Consider the following 15,770-nt stretch of genomic DNA (forward strand, 5'->3'; position numbering starts at 1 on the left):
TACCTCTTCTCTTCCTCTATCTAGCTGTGCTATTTGTAGGCTCCCATTCCCCCTGTGGGCCCCACAGCCACACACAGACCACACTCGTCCTTGAATGTATACCAAGCGCTTCTCCAAATCTCTCACTCTTTTCTCTCGCGTATTCTGCAGATACACTTAGACCTATCACATGAATCTCCTCCTTCACCCCTGGCCGACTCAGTGACTCCTTAATCCTCTGCTGAAAAGACATACTTGCACATTTCTTGTTCATCATCATCTCCTATGAAGAATTCATCTCGATCATCTTCTCCTAGCATTGTGACATTCTCTAGATCTAATACAAGTCCATCTCCATGGTGATTTCCTCGATGTACAACACCTCCACCTGGCTTAGATAACTCTGTCCCCCGTAGACCTCCTTGCCCCTGTAAACGACTTGAAGAACCACCTTGATCTCCTCCCCCGCCAGGGCCCGTGTTAGTCGTAGCCGCGACTCTCCACCCTCTATTACTAAGTGTAGAACTGGATCTCGTATCTTCTTGGATACCACTACCACTTGCGTCCATGTTTAATACAGATCTTTCAGATGGTGAGTGTCTATCTCTTGATGGAGAAGAAGCAGAGGAAGAGGGAGGGCCGCATGGAGTTGTTAGTGTATTCGCACTACCACTACCTGGGCTACTATTGCTATCTGCAACACGTTCCGCAGCTTCTCGAACACGTTCAGATATCTCATGAACTTTTTTAATCTGAAAGAAAGAAAGAACACAAGAAAGGGAAGAAGCCCATATTCACGTCATAACCTCTTACTGCCATCATCACGAAAAGACAGCCGGTCAACAAATCTACAAGAATAACACTGAAAAACGCCCTCTTCTCATACATAACTTCCTTCTCTCCTCCCCCCTCCTTGGTTGCTTCTCGAGACCCAAATCCTTGAGAAACATACCTAGGAAAAGACAAAGAAAGGAAAGATGAGAGACATTCTCTGTCATCATTTGAAGAGCGACCCTACCCTCTTGAAATCTTGACGTCATCTATCCTAGAGGAGTCCCTCGTCAGATGAGACTCCTCCTCCTCCGACCACTCCTATCTGAAGAGTGACTGATTCCCCGTTTATGAATTTTCACCATATACGTTGGCTTCATAATCTGATCTATGCCGACGACATTCCTCGTGGAACGTCTAGAACGGTTTCGATTCTCCTAGGGGGATGCTTATCATAACGTCATGATGAAGAAGGGCACGGAGGAAAGAAAACAGGGTCGCAATGGCACGCACAAAGAAGGACATCAGAAGCAATGAAGGATGCAACACATACAACTGGTACTGAAAAATTCGATTGCTTGGCTTATATGAGCATAAGAACTTTTGCTTTCTTTCGACTAGAAGAGCGGAGGAGCAGGAAGGACGGCACTTCAAAAACATTTCATATGATGGAGGCAAATAAAGAGACGTGTATTTCGTTGAGAGAGAAAAAGGGTTCAGAAGAAACTTTCCTCTTGCATCTGTCTGCGTGTATCTCAAAGTGCAAACACCGAGGCCCAGGTACATACACCGGCAACGGGAACAGCAACCTTCTCTCCATCGTTTTTCCTTGCTGTCAAGGGGTAGATGAAGAAAACGGAGCTAGGCGCATGAACAGCTTCTTTCATAATGGCCAAGGTACTGCCCGTGTATGTACACAGACCCCATAGAAAGAGATACGAAGTGACGCACGAAGCACACCTATCTGCGGATACATATGGAAGAAGGATTTCAACACATGCACATGAATATCTACAGACACAGACAAAACATCCTGTGATGAGTTCTATTTCCTTTCTCTCTGCGTCACACACTGTAGGTAACCAGCAGTTTCTCTTCTCTCTGACTCTCCGTAGGGAAGGACAAATCGCCTATAATGGGTCTTTTCGTCTAACCTCTTCCTGGAAGTGATCGGAAAGCTTGTCATAGAGAAACCTTATCCGCTGGCGTTCGAGAGTATCCATCGGCTGTTTCTGTTGCTCTACTTGCCACCTAAGCAAACGAAAAACAACACCTCCGTGCATACATATAAGTAATCTCTCTATACATATACACATCAGCATATCTTCACATAATACACGCAGATGTGGTTGCAGAGAAAGATAGAGAGATTTACTCCCGCCCTGTCCTAGACGCAGGGCAACAAAGAAAACCTTATTCTATTGCAGTGTTTTAGATACAGGAACGACCACACACATGCGAGAGTGTGAATGCTTCCAAGTGCTAGATGAGATCAGGAAAGTATGAAAGCGAGTGACAAAAAGAACGACACTGAAGTATTGTCTCTTCTGAAGCCACCCCCTAGCTCACATATCTGCCATACAAACTCCACTAAAGACACACCCCCTACACCTATCTAAAGACTTCCCTGCAAGCCACCAATATCTCAATCAAGAAAGCACTCTGACCAAGATGAGAATACAAGCAGAAGAAGTCTCTTGTGACTCTTCTTTCTACCGTGTCTTCGTTCTTCTGAGTCGGACACCCCGGTACTCCGTCTGTATCCCTTGTTTAGCTGAATTATTCTAAACCGTCTTCTCTGACTTCGTTCGAGAACAAACACGATGAACAAGAGATCGGGATAGATGTAGCATGTGGGGCATCAAGGATGAAAAGGAGAAAAAGCAGTTGCAACAGTTGGTACGTGAGTGTCTGTGAAACACACCACAGTCGAGTAGACATCAGGAACGAGAAGGCAACAGTGAAGGCGCCATGGAAAAAAAGAAGGGCTACCATGTCTAACTAGACTTAGTGTTGATATTCCCTGTCTTGCCGGGAAGAAAAACCAAAGTCCCCTCCTATCTGAATGGACTGATCGGTATCTATATCTCTATCTTGAATCTATCTATCTATCTATTAATCTTACGCTTTGAAGAGTCTCTCCGTAGCGAGGACAACATCGTAGGTCTCCCGAAGGCGGTCATGAAGACTTTCCACAATCCGTCGAGAAACAAAACGCCTATTGAGATTTCCTAGCTGATGACCCAACCAGAGGAGAAAAGACATACACATCGCTCAAACACATGCAAAGCAGAACAGGCCCGCCCCTGACTGACACCATTCCCATGTCAATTCTAAAAGAAGCCTGTTACACAATTCGTGTGTTGACACCTCAAGACGAATTGCAAACACATAAGTTGAAAGGGGAAGGGAAGAGGGCAGGAACGGAAAAGCAAACCTACAAAACCTGACTAGACCTTCTCGAAAAAGATAGTTACATCCTCCCCCAGAGGGATTACTTGTCAATGCTCGCGTCTATTGTATCGAGCGAACATGGTGTGAATGGGATACTCTAACTCAACCTGGTTTCGCAGGACACCTGTGCGACGGTAGTGAAAGCGGCTTCGTGTCATATGTATAACTCATGGAGCTGTACGTACACTGGAGAGCACTGGCGACACACCAAAGAATAATTCTAGGATATCGCATATACATATATGTATGTAAGCAAACCTTACGTTCTCCTGAATAGCGAGAAGATTTGTCCTAATTGTTTGAATATTGGCACGGATTTTCTGATCCATATTTGTCGAGTCGCTCCCCCCTGTGGCCGACACCGCCGGGACTCCGCCTGCACGCGCGACACAGTACAGATTGTTTGTAATTCATTCGAGTAAACAAAAAGACGAACCACCTATGTACACACGTCTATATCTACATAAACAGACGGATACTATATACATAGTATACATAGTATCCACATATACACGCAAGTATATATACATAGAGATGCAGAGAGAGAGAGAGAGAAGAGAGCCAGTCATGTTCTTGGCACCAAATCAGCTCTCCACCCGTTCACACAGGCCGCTCGATGTATAGTGGGTAAAAGATACTCTTGTATTCTCGGAATTTCGCGCAGTTCCTCACTAACTCACTCCTTATCCCAAGGAGAAGAAACACGAACTGATCGACTGCTCCTGTGGGACATCCAACGGCCTACAACAAGTAACCGCAGTAGTTCCCCCCTTTTCCTTGTCCCTCATATCATGCATGAATGACAATCATCGACATCTCATACATCGATATACCACGGGATTGAGATCGACCCTCCTCGGCTCTACACGCTAGCCATACACCAACACGTTTTACTCATTCTTCTCGTCTAGAAAGGTGTGAACTCTTGAAACCCAGTGACCCACACAAACTTCGTTTCTCCATTACACCACTATATGGGGAAGAGAGAAGTGAAGAGAAACTACTGATACCTTCAAGGTGAGAAACAAACCGGACCTCCGAAAACCTCTAAAAGATACCTCAGAGAAAAGGTCACACGGCCATCATAGACTGTGATGGCTTCCGAGACTGTCATCCGATACCTGCTGCGTACCGTATACTGTACGCTTGGATAAAGTGCAATAGTTACATTGAACGTATAGTTCCGTCCGAGTGTAAAGAAGAAGTATCTCCTCAGAAGAAAACAATACCCAGCCAAAAAGAGACACCATTCCAGTGTATGTGTACCCTGGACGACAGACACAAGATTACCTAGGTTACACACATATACCATATCTTTATAGTGAAAAAGAGAACATGCAAGTATAGCATACAGAATACAAGGATAACACTCTCTTCTTGACTCGCGTTCTATAGACATACCCTCGAAGTCCCCTTGAGGGATAGACCCATGGCCGGCGGTAGAGTACGAAAGAGCGGCCGAACCCGCGGAGAGCGGGGCCGCAGGCTGCTGGAAAGACATGGATTGGGGCGAACACAGGCCCAAGGGTATATGCTAGCTACAGATGTTCTGGTTGTCTTTTCACGACCACTAGGTTTTCTTCACCTCCATCCAGTTCGGGAGAAAAGAAAGGATATAAAAGATTACAGTCCACCGACACACCCGCTACACCTACACCTTGTTTGTGAAGTCGGAGAGAGGATAAGCAGAAACTGTTCGCCGGATTGGGATGGAGGAGTTAACCTTCTCGACAACTTGCTCTTCCACAAAGAACACAAGACTGCTGTTTCTGATCTTCACCCACTCCACCTTTCTAGAAATTCCGTCGCGTCGGAAGTGTCTCCACGCGACACCCCCGAGGAAACTTCGGTTGCTTAGTTGTATTGCAGAGGGTTATGTCAGCAGGAAAAGCTCCTGCTCTGCGCATTCCCAGGCGGAGACAGCTCACCACGTCTGTCGGGCAGACTCCGAAAGAAGCCCAACGCACGTTTGCTGCTTGGGACCGAGAAACCTCGCGAACACGGCCGGTTTCTACCTGCGGTTAATGGGTCCGAGCAAGATGAAAGCTATTTTTAAAGCCGTGTCTTAGATTCCACCTAGACTGCAAACAGTGAGAGACTACGCAGGAAACTTCGAAAGACCAACATCACTCAAGGTGCGAGGGGTCCCCTTTTGCGCTCCCCCCTCTCTTCGAAGTGTCACAGCCTTCGCTTCTGAGTGATATCTTAGGAGGAGATTAACCGATGAGAAATGAGAGGTTATTCAAATTCGAAACATCGGGGGAGTCCCAACCAGCACGGAAACCCTGTACAGAGGACTAGTATTTCTTTCCTGAAAGCGGGACCAGACAGTAATCACGAGGCCCGAGAGAGTGTTACCCCGGAAAGGAGACAGGTAAGAGCAATATTGGACAGCGCACCGGGAGAACAAAGAGCACAGTGGAGGAGCCGAGGACGGGTGGGTACTCAAGGAGCTGCTTTCACTCGGGATTTTGGTAGACCGAAGAAGAGAAGCCAAAATTGTGCTCAGAATTTCAAAAAGTAGGACTCTCTACGGCTAGAGCCTGTAACAAGAGAAGAGGAAATCAGACAAGAGCGAAGAAAAAACCACCAAATGCAAAGCTCCCCTGTTCAACCAGGTGATCGACTATAGAGGACAGGGCGGAAAGGTAGGAGAAACGCAAACGTTCGCAAGGGGACCTAGAGACGGGACATGACAACTGTCTTCCGAGAAGACAGACTGAAGGAGCATGGACGGCAAGAATAAACGGACGGCTGACTCGTCTAAACCCGGGAGCCGTTCAGCAGAACCGGGGGCAAAAAGGCTAATAAAGAACGCTCAAGAAAAGAAGGAAGATCGACAGATGCAGACAACGGACCAGGGAGCTCTTCCCGTGTCTCGGGAGCGATCAGCCCTCCTGCCAAGCACGCGAAAGCACTGATAAGAGAGAAAGAAGACTCGGCATCGGAGAAACATCCAGTTTCGTTAGATGGAGTCGAAATAAAGGAGGACACTACGGACAAAGGAGAGGGGTGCCCTTCAAATCTCGAAGTACGAGAAGAGAGCCTACGGCAGCACAGGTTCCGGGGCGGTCGTGAAAGCGGAGGCAGCCCTTCAGTATACACTGTTTTTTGAGCCATAGCTGAGATCGAGCCCCCAAAACCCTATTGAATGCGGACGCTGGCAATACACACGGCTCAGGTAGGGTGCATCCCGTGGTCAGATCCCGGCTGAGGCACGAGAATTGATCGAAGCTCGTCGAAGGACTTGGTTGCAAGTTTAGCCGCGTTGATCCTAGCTGGAACGCCTAAACGTAGTCGACTAACAGCGACGCCGGCGCCCCGGCGACTGAAGTCTCCCAGCCAGGGAGGCATGCAGCAAAACGAGCGATAGTTGCCGAGGAAGGTCTTATCCGACAGAATCCTGTCTCTTCATCGAGAGAAAGGAGAACGCTGAGGCTGGAGGAAGAGCCCAACGGGTAGAGAGCCGAGGCGCGCGGATAACGCCTTCACTGTGCGGTAACTTAGAATCCTCTCTCGGGCGACGGGAGCGTGCAGCTATCCGGGCTGCACTCGAGGCTGCTGTTCTCTTCGTTTGCATTTCTTGTGGTGCTTAGGCCTTCGTTTTCTCCCGCAGCTGGTGTTTGGGTAAGCCCTAGGAGGAGAACTTGCGGTCGTTCTTCGGGGGCTGCTGCATACACACTCGTGCAGTCCTTCCCCGACGGTTGTGTTGTGGTCGCTTGTGTGTGATACTGCATGCCGCTCTCTTAAATCCACTTCTTTTCTTTTTCTGCCCTACCAAGGTCTTGGCGTGGTACGATGGCAAGACCGGCACGCTTCTCGAAACACCGGTCCTAAGGAAGGAAGAGATGGCCCGTGGGTGTGGAGACGACGTTTTCTAGTTGTCCCCCCTTGCTCACTTTTCCCGTGCAGTCGGTGGCACCATCTTCTACTTACGATGTTGCTTGGACACGTACACATCTTGCTTGAATCGTAAACTTCTGGGTGCGCTGCGTGCTCCATGGAAGAGACGAAACCACGATAAAAGTCGGTGACCTGCTCCGGCACTCATCCACTGCGACAGCGCCTCAACCGGTCATTTTTCCGTGTGGTCTGATACCATCTGCTTCAAACATTCCTTTTCGGTACATGGACATCCAACGAGTCAAAGGAAGATATCCGCCGAGTACAGTCGAGCCTATAGGGGGCATTCACAACTTCCCTGGTCCCTAGGATGTCTGCAGGCTCTCATCATCTTCTATTTTTTTCTCCTCAAGACGTTTCATGACTGTTGGTAGGAGACTATGTTTGCTCGGGGTGACAGGTCGAGTAGAGTAGTCAAACCTCGTTAGGAACCATAGAGGAGGGCAATGAGAAGTGAGCGCCCTGAGCTTCTCCTCAGGAATTCTATCAGCTCCTATTCATTGTTTTTTCATTGGGTAACCGAGCCTGCGTTTATGAGGACTCCCTCTATATAAACAAGGAATCGCGTGTTTGTCACACATATGTTCGTTCATCTTCTCCCTAGCTGTGTAGGTCCATAGAATAGATTTTACTTCTCTATCCTCAGCCAGCAAAACTACTGCTGAGCTTGCAGTACCATCTTTCTGCCTTGATCCTTCTTCTCCTTTGGACTCGGTCCCTACTGCATCTCAGCTCATCACCCGCACCTCTTTCTCTCTCGGTTTCGTTGCCTTTCTTTCCTCCTTGAATCTGAATAGATATAAGCCTACCTTTTATCTTTCTTTTCATTCATTTTTCCCCCTCCATGAATGGGAGGAGTCTTGACCGGTTGTCGACCTCGAAAGGTCAGCTTTCAGTTCCTCTTTCATCTTACCGCTTCCAGTCTTTCTTTAGGAACTTCTGTGGCGGTCTTTGTCTGAGTTCTTCACTCTTTCTGCTTCTTTCACTCCGTCGTAGAGTACCTGTGCAATCTCGAAGCTAGCTTCTTCTTGATCACCCGCTCGGCCTTGCCTCCTCGTCATCGTACCCCCCCTCAGCAGCCTTTCACGTCCTTCGGATTTCTCCTTTCGATGAATGAGCGTCTTCAGTCGACATGCCTGCTTCGCGAGGAACAAAGAATTTCTGTCGAATTGTCTTTTCTGTAATGTAAACTCTTCGCCTGACGTGCTGAAAGAGGGAGATTCTCCCGGCAGGTCTTCTTCCTTACCATGTTGGTCCAAGATCATCAGCAACGTCTTCCCATGCAGATGGCGGGTGGGGGGTCAGGTCTTTCAGCTGATGCCTCCCAGGCGTTGCCCACCCAGCCACCACCGAACTACGCCAGAGCTATTTGTATGTCACAGACAATAATTCAGCTCTTTATGGAGAAAAGGATAACACCTCTCTCCTCCACTGTATCTGTTCAAAGATCTGCTCTGTGGGTGGACGAACAGGTGGACTACATACACACTCGTGAACAGCGTACAAGAGGGGACTGTATTGGAACGTTTCAAACGTGTAGACACTGTGTATCTGGTTGATGGAGAAACGAAGCTGGTAGGACGTCTTACATGACGTGTCGCATCGTAGGACACACCGTCAGACTATCTGCGTGGATTCCTTATCCAACGGAAGCATGATGTCTGAGTTTATCTGAGGAAGAAAGCGAAGGGCGAGCAAGCTATGCAAGACAAACTTGGTTGGCTTCTATGCTGTTTCAACTTTCCTTTGGTGTCTCCGTTGTTTTGTGGATCGCGCACAACTAACGGTTCTGGTCCCGCTTCGCGTGCATATACCTGACATCCTTACGTTAAGCGTTTCTCTGTGTTTCTGCACTCGGTTGCCCGTTTCTCTCGAGATCGCCTTAATACATGCACTGAAAAGGGAAAGGAACCAGCCTGAGGTTGAGTGTGTATATACACTTTGTTAGTTTGTATCAAAGCAAAGTCTTTCTTTAGACGCTAACGAAGTCCATGGTGACCACAGCATATACCCCATGTACAAATTTTCCTTATTTCTGTACACTGTGATGAGTGCTTGTCTCATCCGCTTTCTTCATCCCATTGTAGCAGGTTGGTTCGGTACCTTTCCTTGCACCACTGAACAGCCTTTGTTGGCTTGCTTTCTCTCTCCAGATGAAGACCCGAATGTGCGGTTTTTCCTTATGCGTTCACGGTGGCTGTATAACATCGAAGTGGCCATGAAGTACAATATGTGGGCAACGCGGCCTCACAACGAGGCTGTCCTCAAATCTACTGCAGGTGTAAGTTTTCAAGGAGACTGTCTCCTCATCTAAAGGGAAGAATAGAGAGGTTAGCGATCCAGATGACAACCATGAAGTGTACATTGCTAGCCACCATTCGTTTACGTTCTATGAAGACTTCTCTCGTATGTTTGAGTCCTAGGATACGTGTTCTTCTGATACACACCTCTTCTTTTCTCTCTTCCTGGCCACCCTCTCGAGGCTTCAGTCGCGGAGGGAGTGCTGCCAGAAGCTCTGTATATCTCGCTGTAATGAGTCGCTGTAGGTGTGCTATAGAAGGCTCCTTATCTCTGTATGTAGCCAGCGTAATGAGCTAGAGAAATGGAGTTGACAGCTCTTCTCCTCTCAAGAGATGGCTTTGGTCAAATGCCTTCAGTCGAGGTGGGATGTCGTCATCATTCTTCTTATATCAGGTAACTGAATGTGTGTACACTGTTCTCTATGTGTATGTACATTAGAGTGTCTTTCCTCTCTCCCCCTTTCTCTTCCGGTTGTTCGGGTGCGATGTTAGGCAAATTGTTGCTGTGCGAGTTAAACAAGCAACGCGTGTAGAGAGATCTCACTCAGCTCGTCATTCACTCTCCACGGTCTGTCCCCTCTCTTTTCGTTTCTCCTTGCTTTCTCTCTCTCTCTCTCTCTTCTACAGAATTGTAGGTACGTCGTCTTGTTTTTCAGTGTCAATGGCACGAGCTATTTCTGCGGTTGGGCGATCATGCGCTCTTTGCCGGGTCAATGTGCCTTCGGGAGTAACCTCTTCAAGGCAGCTGAAGCTGATCCTCAGAGCGGGGCGACCCGAGCTCACTTTGAAGGAAACACGTTTGATCTTGAATGGATTAGACGGTGAGGTTCTCTTCTTCGAAGGGACACAGGCCTACTCTAGATGATTCTGTTAAGGTTTACCCACTATGTAAGACGTACGTAAAGTATCTCTTTTCCCTGTAGGAATGAATCGCCATGCATGCGGGTGTAGTTATCGACTCGCCTTTCTTCGTGCGTCGGAATCCAGGGATTTGTGAGGGGAGGTGAAAGTTCCAGATACAATTAGATCTGTCTCGCTTCTCTTGCGCCTTGATGCAGTGCTCCTAGGAAGCTTTTCGTTTCAAGGCAGCGGGAGGTGTTTCTACAAGGTCGTCAGCGACTTTTGTTCTCGTGAGAAGGCTTCATCTCGTCGTTCTCCTTGTGCATTGTTGTGAAGTGTCTCTCTATTCCACCCCACACACCACCCAGGTGTACGGCGCCTGCATCTCGAGAACACCCAACTTTGACTTGAAGCCCCACGCATGCAGGCTCCTAGGGAGCATGAATGCTCATGCAGTCGACTGCGTACGCGGCATGTAAGGTGTACAAACAGATGGATTCACTTTGTTCTCCTCATGTTGTCAGAAACAACTCAAGTCTTCACGTTTCAGTACGTGGTTTCAATGCACATCTCCCAGTTCGATTTTCTCTTTCTTCATTCTTTCTTTGCGCTCGTAGAGACCCACTGGACTTCCGAGAATGCTCCCACCTTCTGAATCCTTACAATCGAAATCTTCCGGTGTTTCGAGCTCGCGATGGCCAGGTACGGAAAGAAGAGAGAGTTTGGGCGTGCATGCAATAATGGATCGAACCCCTCAGTTCTTGTTTGTAGACGTTCCTTCTTTCTTGAGGCACAAGGAATTCACGTTCTAAGGTCTTTTCTTTAGACGTCTTGTGCGTGTTTCACTCTGTGGCTGACTCTTGATATTTACATAAGTTTCACGCTCAATTCTCCTGCCGTCTTTCTCCTCACTTGGGGTTTTTATGGTCTTAGTCTACCCTGCTGAGTATCTCCCTGTCTAAGGTCTCCTGTGGTAGTGTACGAGAATTCGCCTTCACTACACTTTGGCAGTTTTTCCCCGGTGCATTTTCGGTGCTATTCTATAGTTCGTTTGTTCTCATCACTCTGTAATCTTAACTGTGAGTTGTTGTATATCGATCTATCCTAGGTGGATCAGTTGGAGCAGTCATGGTTTTCATGACCGTACATACTCTTGCAGCTGTTCGCTCCTACAGAACCATATACTTAAGAGATATGACACACGTAGTTCAAAGTGTCTTCAAATTCGTCTTTGGAGACGCATGGTTGAGTATTAGGGAGGGGAGAACTGGACAGGCAGGTATGTTCTCTTCCATCTCCGTCAGTGCTGCTTTGTCTCGCTTCGTTCCTTTTCTTCTTCGTCTCTTCTTCTTTGGTTACAGGAAATCGCGCCCGCGGTAGGGAAAGAACTATGCGCTGTGTTCGAATCGCAATGGCTTCGAACCAAGGCTTCCCTCGGAGACATACCTACAGATCACCTCCAGCCATCTGTTCCAGCTCCTTGTCATCCCCTGCCTGCCCTTGGAGCTTCTCAACAGGCCGGAAGTAGGCGGGCAGGGGGGGTTGGGTGTGTCCCACCTCCTCCTCCCCCTGTCGGAGGTATCGCTACTGGAGTAGGCCAGCCAGTGATTGGACAGCCTAGCGTTTACTCAGGAAGATTCTCTGGTCAGCAACAAGATTCTATGGTTGCCAAGTCTGCAGTACCTCCACCCCCCCCTCCTCCCGATGACTCTACAAAGGATGATACAGCGGAGTGCGTGAAAGGTACGGAGCAGTGAAGCTACTGCACCTCAGAAGTGCTTTTGTCATATGTCGACCACCCACTCGCCATGTGACGTCGTTGATTTGCACGTGTTGACTAGGATGCTGGCGCATTGCTGACAGAAGATATACCACTACTGGCTACTACGAATCACTCCACTCACTCTTAGAGAATTTGAGGTCGCGACAGAGACTCACTGCAACACAGCGTGTATTTTACGGTGTATCATCTTTCTGCAATGCAATCCAGCAGTCGGAAGTGTGTTACAAGGCCGGGAGATAGAGCGTGAGGATATCAAGAAGTGTATTCCCGACACCTGTCTGTCCGACTGGCGACGTATATATGTGTATATATATGGTATATGTATCTTTGGTATCTGTATATATTTATATATATACATATATATGCATATGTGTGGTGTATGCTTTTGTTTTTGTAGACTTGTTGTGTAGAATCATCCATAGCATCCAATTCAGTTGATATGCAAATATTTTCCCCCTTAGCGGTGAAGCCCCAAGTGTCTCGCACATCATCCATCTGCTGGAAACATACCAGTTGGAGAAACCCGCCTGCTATAAGCTATAAGCTCGTGGGTGTCGGCACCCGAGCACGCTGGTGGCCATGTGATGTGCCTCGCTCCTTAGGACACGACCTCAGCCGACCCGGAGCTCGGATCATCAACCCAGCAATCCAAATATATCCTGTTGATCTGACATGCCTGGTAAGCACGTGGTTCTTTATAAGACTACCGTAGGCACTATACTTGTGTGTTGCGATCGTCAGGGAGTTGAAGACTGAGTATTCGTAGTTTCTCTAAGCTGTCTGCTTGTGCGGACGCCGAGTTAAACGGAACATAAGCTGCATGGACTACTCTCAGGGCATATAGGTACGTCTTCATATATACTTGAGGATATATATATTTATACATACACATATATACACTTCAACGTGAGCACAGCTCCAGTGTGTACGTACGTCGACTCCAGAGTAGTTCCTCCAGCTTGTTCTGGCTGATGCTGTACTTCTTTGTTTGTGCATGTGCTAGGAGTTGAGGAAGTGGCAGAGGGGGGGGTACTGTCACGGGTAGAAAAGACTCCGAGCGAAAAACATTGAGTCTTATCTGCACATCAAGTGTTTCCACGGAAGTATTGTGCCCGTGTTATCCTCATGCAGCTTGACTGCCTTCTCCGCAGCCAGTACGAGGCGAGCTGAGCTGGGGGAGACTCCAGTGAAGCCCACATCGCTGGCAGACCTCCCGTTGTTGTCTGGAGTGTAGTTACTCGCAGGTTCGCACGCTGGTGTAGTAGTTCGAGAGTTGTTTTTACTATGTATTTGGGTGCCTTTCTACGCCGGGCACTGTCGAGAATTAAGTCCTAAGAGATGCATTTCGGCTCACACGAGTGGCCGGTAACAGGCCAGTGTTCACAAGAAAGACAGGCGGATGTCTCCTTTCACATCTGACAGGCGCATACATATCTTGGAGTATTGACTGGCGTCACCTTATGAGAAGTAAAGAAGTTCACTGCTGTGTTTTTGCAGACGTATGATGGATACATTCAAGCCTATCAGCAGTCTAGGGCGTTCTGGGAAGGTCGTACGCGGAGCCTCAATCCTGAAGCCGGGCAGGAAGATAGTGAGACGAACGGGGGATCAGCTGACCACGAGTCTGACGAAGGAGATTCAGGCGAAGCAGAAGAAAAAGAAGAAAGCCATGAACAACAACGACAACACGAAGAAGAAGAAGAAGCCGGAGAACTTGAGACTGGAGAAGACATAGTTGGAGAAGATGACGGAGGTTTCGAACACGAAACTGAGGATGTTGATAGAGAACAGCTCCAGGGCACAGAAGAAGAAGAAGATGAAGAGCACAGTCCTAGACTCGTGCAGTGTCAAGTCGATTTGAATGAAGAGTTAATTGAATATGAATAAGTTCAAGTCTCCAGCCTGTCTCATCGTTCTAGGAAATTCTACGGCAATGGGGCTAAGAAATGCCAGCTGCCGTGGTACATCATTGCTGGTGTTCTCCGAGGAACTCCATGATTTTTTGTAAAGTCCTAAAAGCGTCCAGTTGTATGTCCATTGTTTGTCACTTCATCTTTGTTGCCTCGGTTGGGAGGATTTCTCTTCTTTCTTCCGAACCACTTTTCAGGGATGCTGTCGCTTTCCTACACGGGGAAGAGCGAGCACGATTTCCTGGGTAATGAAGTAATTGAAAGGACCTACCTCTGCATGCATGTCCCCACCAACAAGCAAGTCTATGTGTGTTACGTATCAGTCCGGGTAGCTCTTTTTTCGCTGTGGACTGCGCAGTGACGAAGAGGACGGAGTAAGAGAAATTTCTCTCTCGTGAGCTATAATCGGGGTCCAGGAATGTTATAGGGTTGTTCGTGCGCAATATCGAGCGTCTATAACTGCCCCTCCCTACAGAGAACAACACTGAGCTCAGTCAGGTGCCGCTGCTCCCTCTATGCTGACAGCACTGGTCAACGTGAAGATAAGCGTCGTCTCGATCTGTATGATGAGAGACGCCTGAAAGGGTATGCGACAGGTTATTCCACTCGCACCCCTTAATAGAGCTCGACCGCTGATAGAACAGATTTTATCATGATTTCATTCAGACCTTTGCTGAGTCATCCATCTCTCATTAGGCAATGCCACTTGAGGGACGCACGGTAAGACACACCCATGAACGATGTTTCTGGCACTCCTTCTACTACCTGATCAAACGAAGATGACGAGAAGGCAAAGAAACTCGATAGTGACAAACAGTCTGGTTTACATATCGGAAGGCATGCATGGAGTGGCAAGCGACAAGCAAGCACGCACACACTCCGCGACCGTCCTTCCAACATACTTGAAAAGAGTCCATCCCATGTACGCGAGTCACACAACACAACGTAGCATCTAAAGCTAGATATCTTGTTCTACTATTTGAGGTGGATTCACCGCTCGAGAATGCGCCCCCCGCTAACTACACAATGTTATGCCGAAGTGCACCTACCAAGTCATCCATCCGTAATCCAGAGTCAACATACACGTTTGAACTACACGGGTGGATTGACCCGATCAATTCACTTAAACAGTCTTCTCCACATGCAGAAGACCTTCAGCGCCACAGAACCCAGGCCGCGCTCTCTTGAATGAGGGAAACTGCTAGATGAAAGGCTAGGTGAGTATCAACACTCCGGTTGCTTGATGAGCCAGGCAGAATTCATAAGAAAGAAAGAAGAGAAAACTGTTCTACAGCAAAACAGCAGCCACACCTACCGATGTCAAGGTCAACGAAGGACTGAAAGCAAGTAGCTAACAAGACTCGATCATCCCTCCCCCCTGTCTGTACGATAAGAATGCCTCATGTATATAAGAATCACACCGAAATGCATCTCAAAGAACTTCTCTGTTGACAGAGAAGTATCTTGTTCTCAGCGGAATTCCGCAGCAGACAGGAGCACTTCAGGTCTGACCCCCCAGAGTAAGTCATCATTGTCCTTCTGCTGCTTCTCCTGCGATTCTCGTTTCCTAATGTGCCTGCTAGATGCGTCTTCTCCTTCTTTCTCCTTCCCAGGTCTCATAAAGCGCGGCCACCATGAGCTTAGAGACCAACCCTTTTCTGCACTAGAAAAGGTAGATCTTTCTACAGCGGGCTGTGCTGCCGTCGATTCAGAGGATGAGGCACTACTACCTTCTGTGGGTGGAGGGAGCAGGAGAACGTCGAGGAAAGTCGATAGGGGGCACAACTCTCTAGGCAGCTGTACAAGCGTCTTCTTGTCTCCTGCTTGACA

General features: G+C 48.1%; 3 protein-coding genes across 3 annotated transcripts; 1 reads left to right on the forward strand and 2 right to left on the reverse strand.

Annotated features, from left to right (window-relative positions):
• Nucleotides 1–209: 209 nt before the first annotated feature.
• Nucleotides 210–6,358, reverse strand: CSUI_008903 (snare domain-containing protein; the record flags this gene model as incomplete). Its single annotated transcript, XM_068069022.1, has 5 exons — nt 4,606–6,358; nt 3,468–3,580; nt 2,876–2,985; nt 1,905–2,001; nt 210–731 (listed from the first exon to the last, which is right to left on the reverse strand). The coding sequence occupies exons 1-5, from the start codon at nt 4,703–4,705 to the stop codon at nt 210–212; spliced, it is 942 nt and encodes a 313-aa protein (XP_067918998.1). The 5' UTR covers nt 4,706–6,358.
• Nucleotides 6,359–6,644: 286 nt separating this feature from the next.
• CSUI_008904 (yt521-b family protein) lies at nt 6,645–14,114 on the forward strand. The gene is made up of 7 exons (XM_068069023.1): nt 6,645–8,478; nt 9,261–9,388; nt 10,035–10,228; nt 10,865–10,949; nt 11,609–11,990; nt 12,633–12,709; nt 13,528–14,114. Exons 1-7 carry the CDS (start codon nt 8,355–8,357, stop codon nt 13,915–13,917), a joined length of 1,380 nt encoding a protein of 459 aa, XP_067918999.1. The 5' UTR covers nt 6,645–8,354; the 3' UTR covers nt 13,918–14,114.
• A 477-nt stretch (nt 14,115–14,591) lies between these two features.
• On the reverse strand, nt 14,592–15,766 carry CSUI_008905 (uncharacterized protein; the record flags this gene model as incomplete). The annotated part of the gene is made up of 1 exon (XM_068069024.1): nt 14,592–15,766. A coding segment is annotated over one exon (354 nt), but the record flags the coding sequence as incomplete, so codon positions are not given.
• Nucleotides 15,767–15,770: the final 4 nt, after the last annotated feature.

Source organism: Cystoisospora suis (genome assembly GCF_002600585.1).
Source record: "Cystoisospora suis strain Wien I chromosome Unknown contig_5143, whole genome shotgun sequence".
Taxonomy (NCBI): Eukaryota; Apicomplexa; class Conoidasida; order Eucoccidiorida; family Sarcocystidae; genus Cystoisospora; species Cystoisospora suis.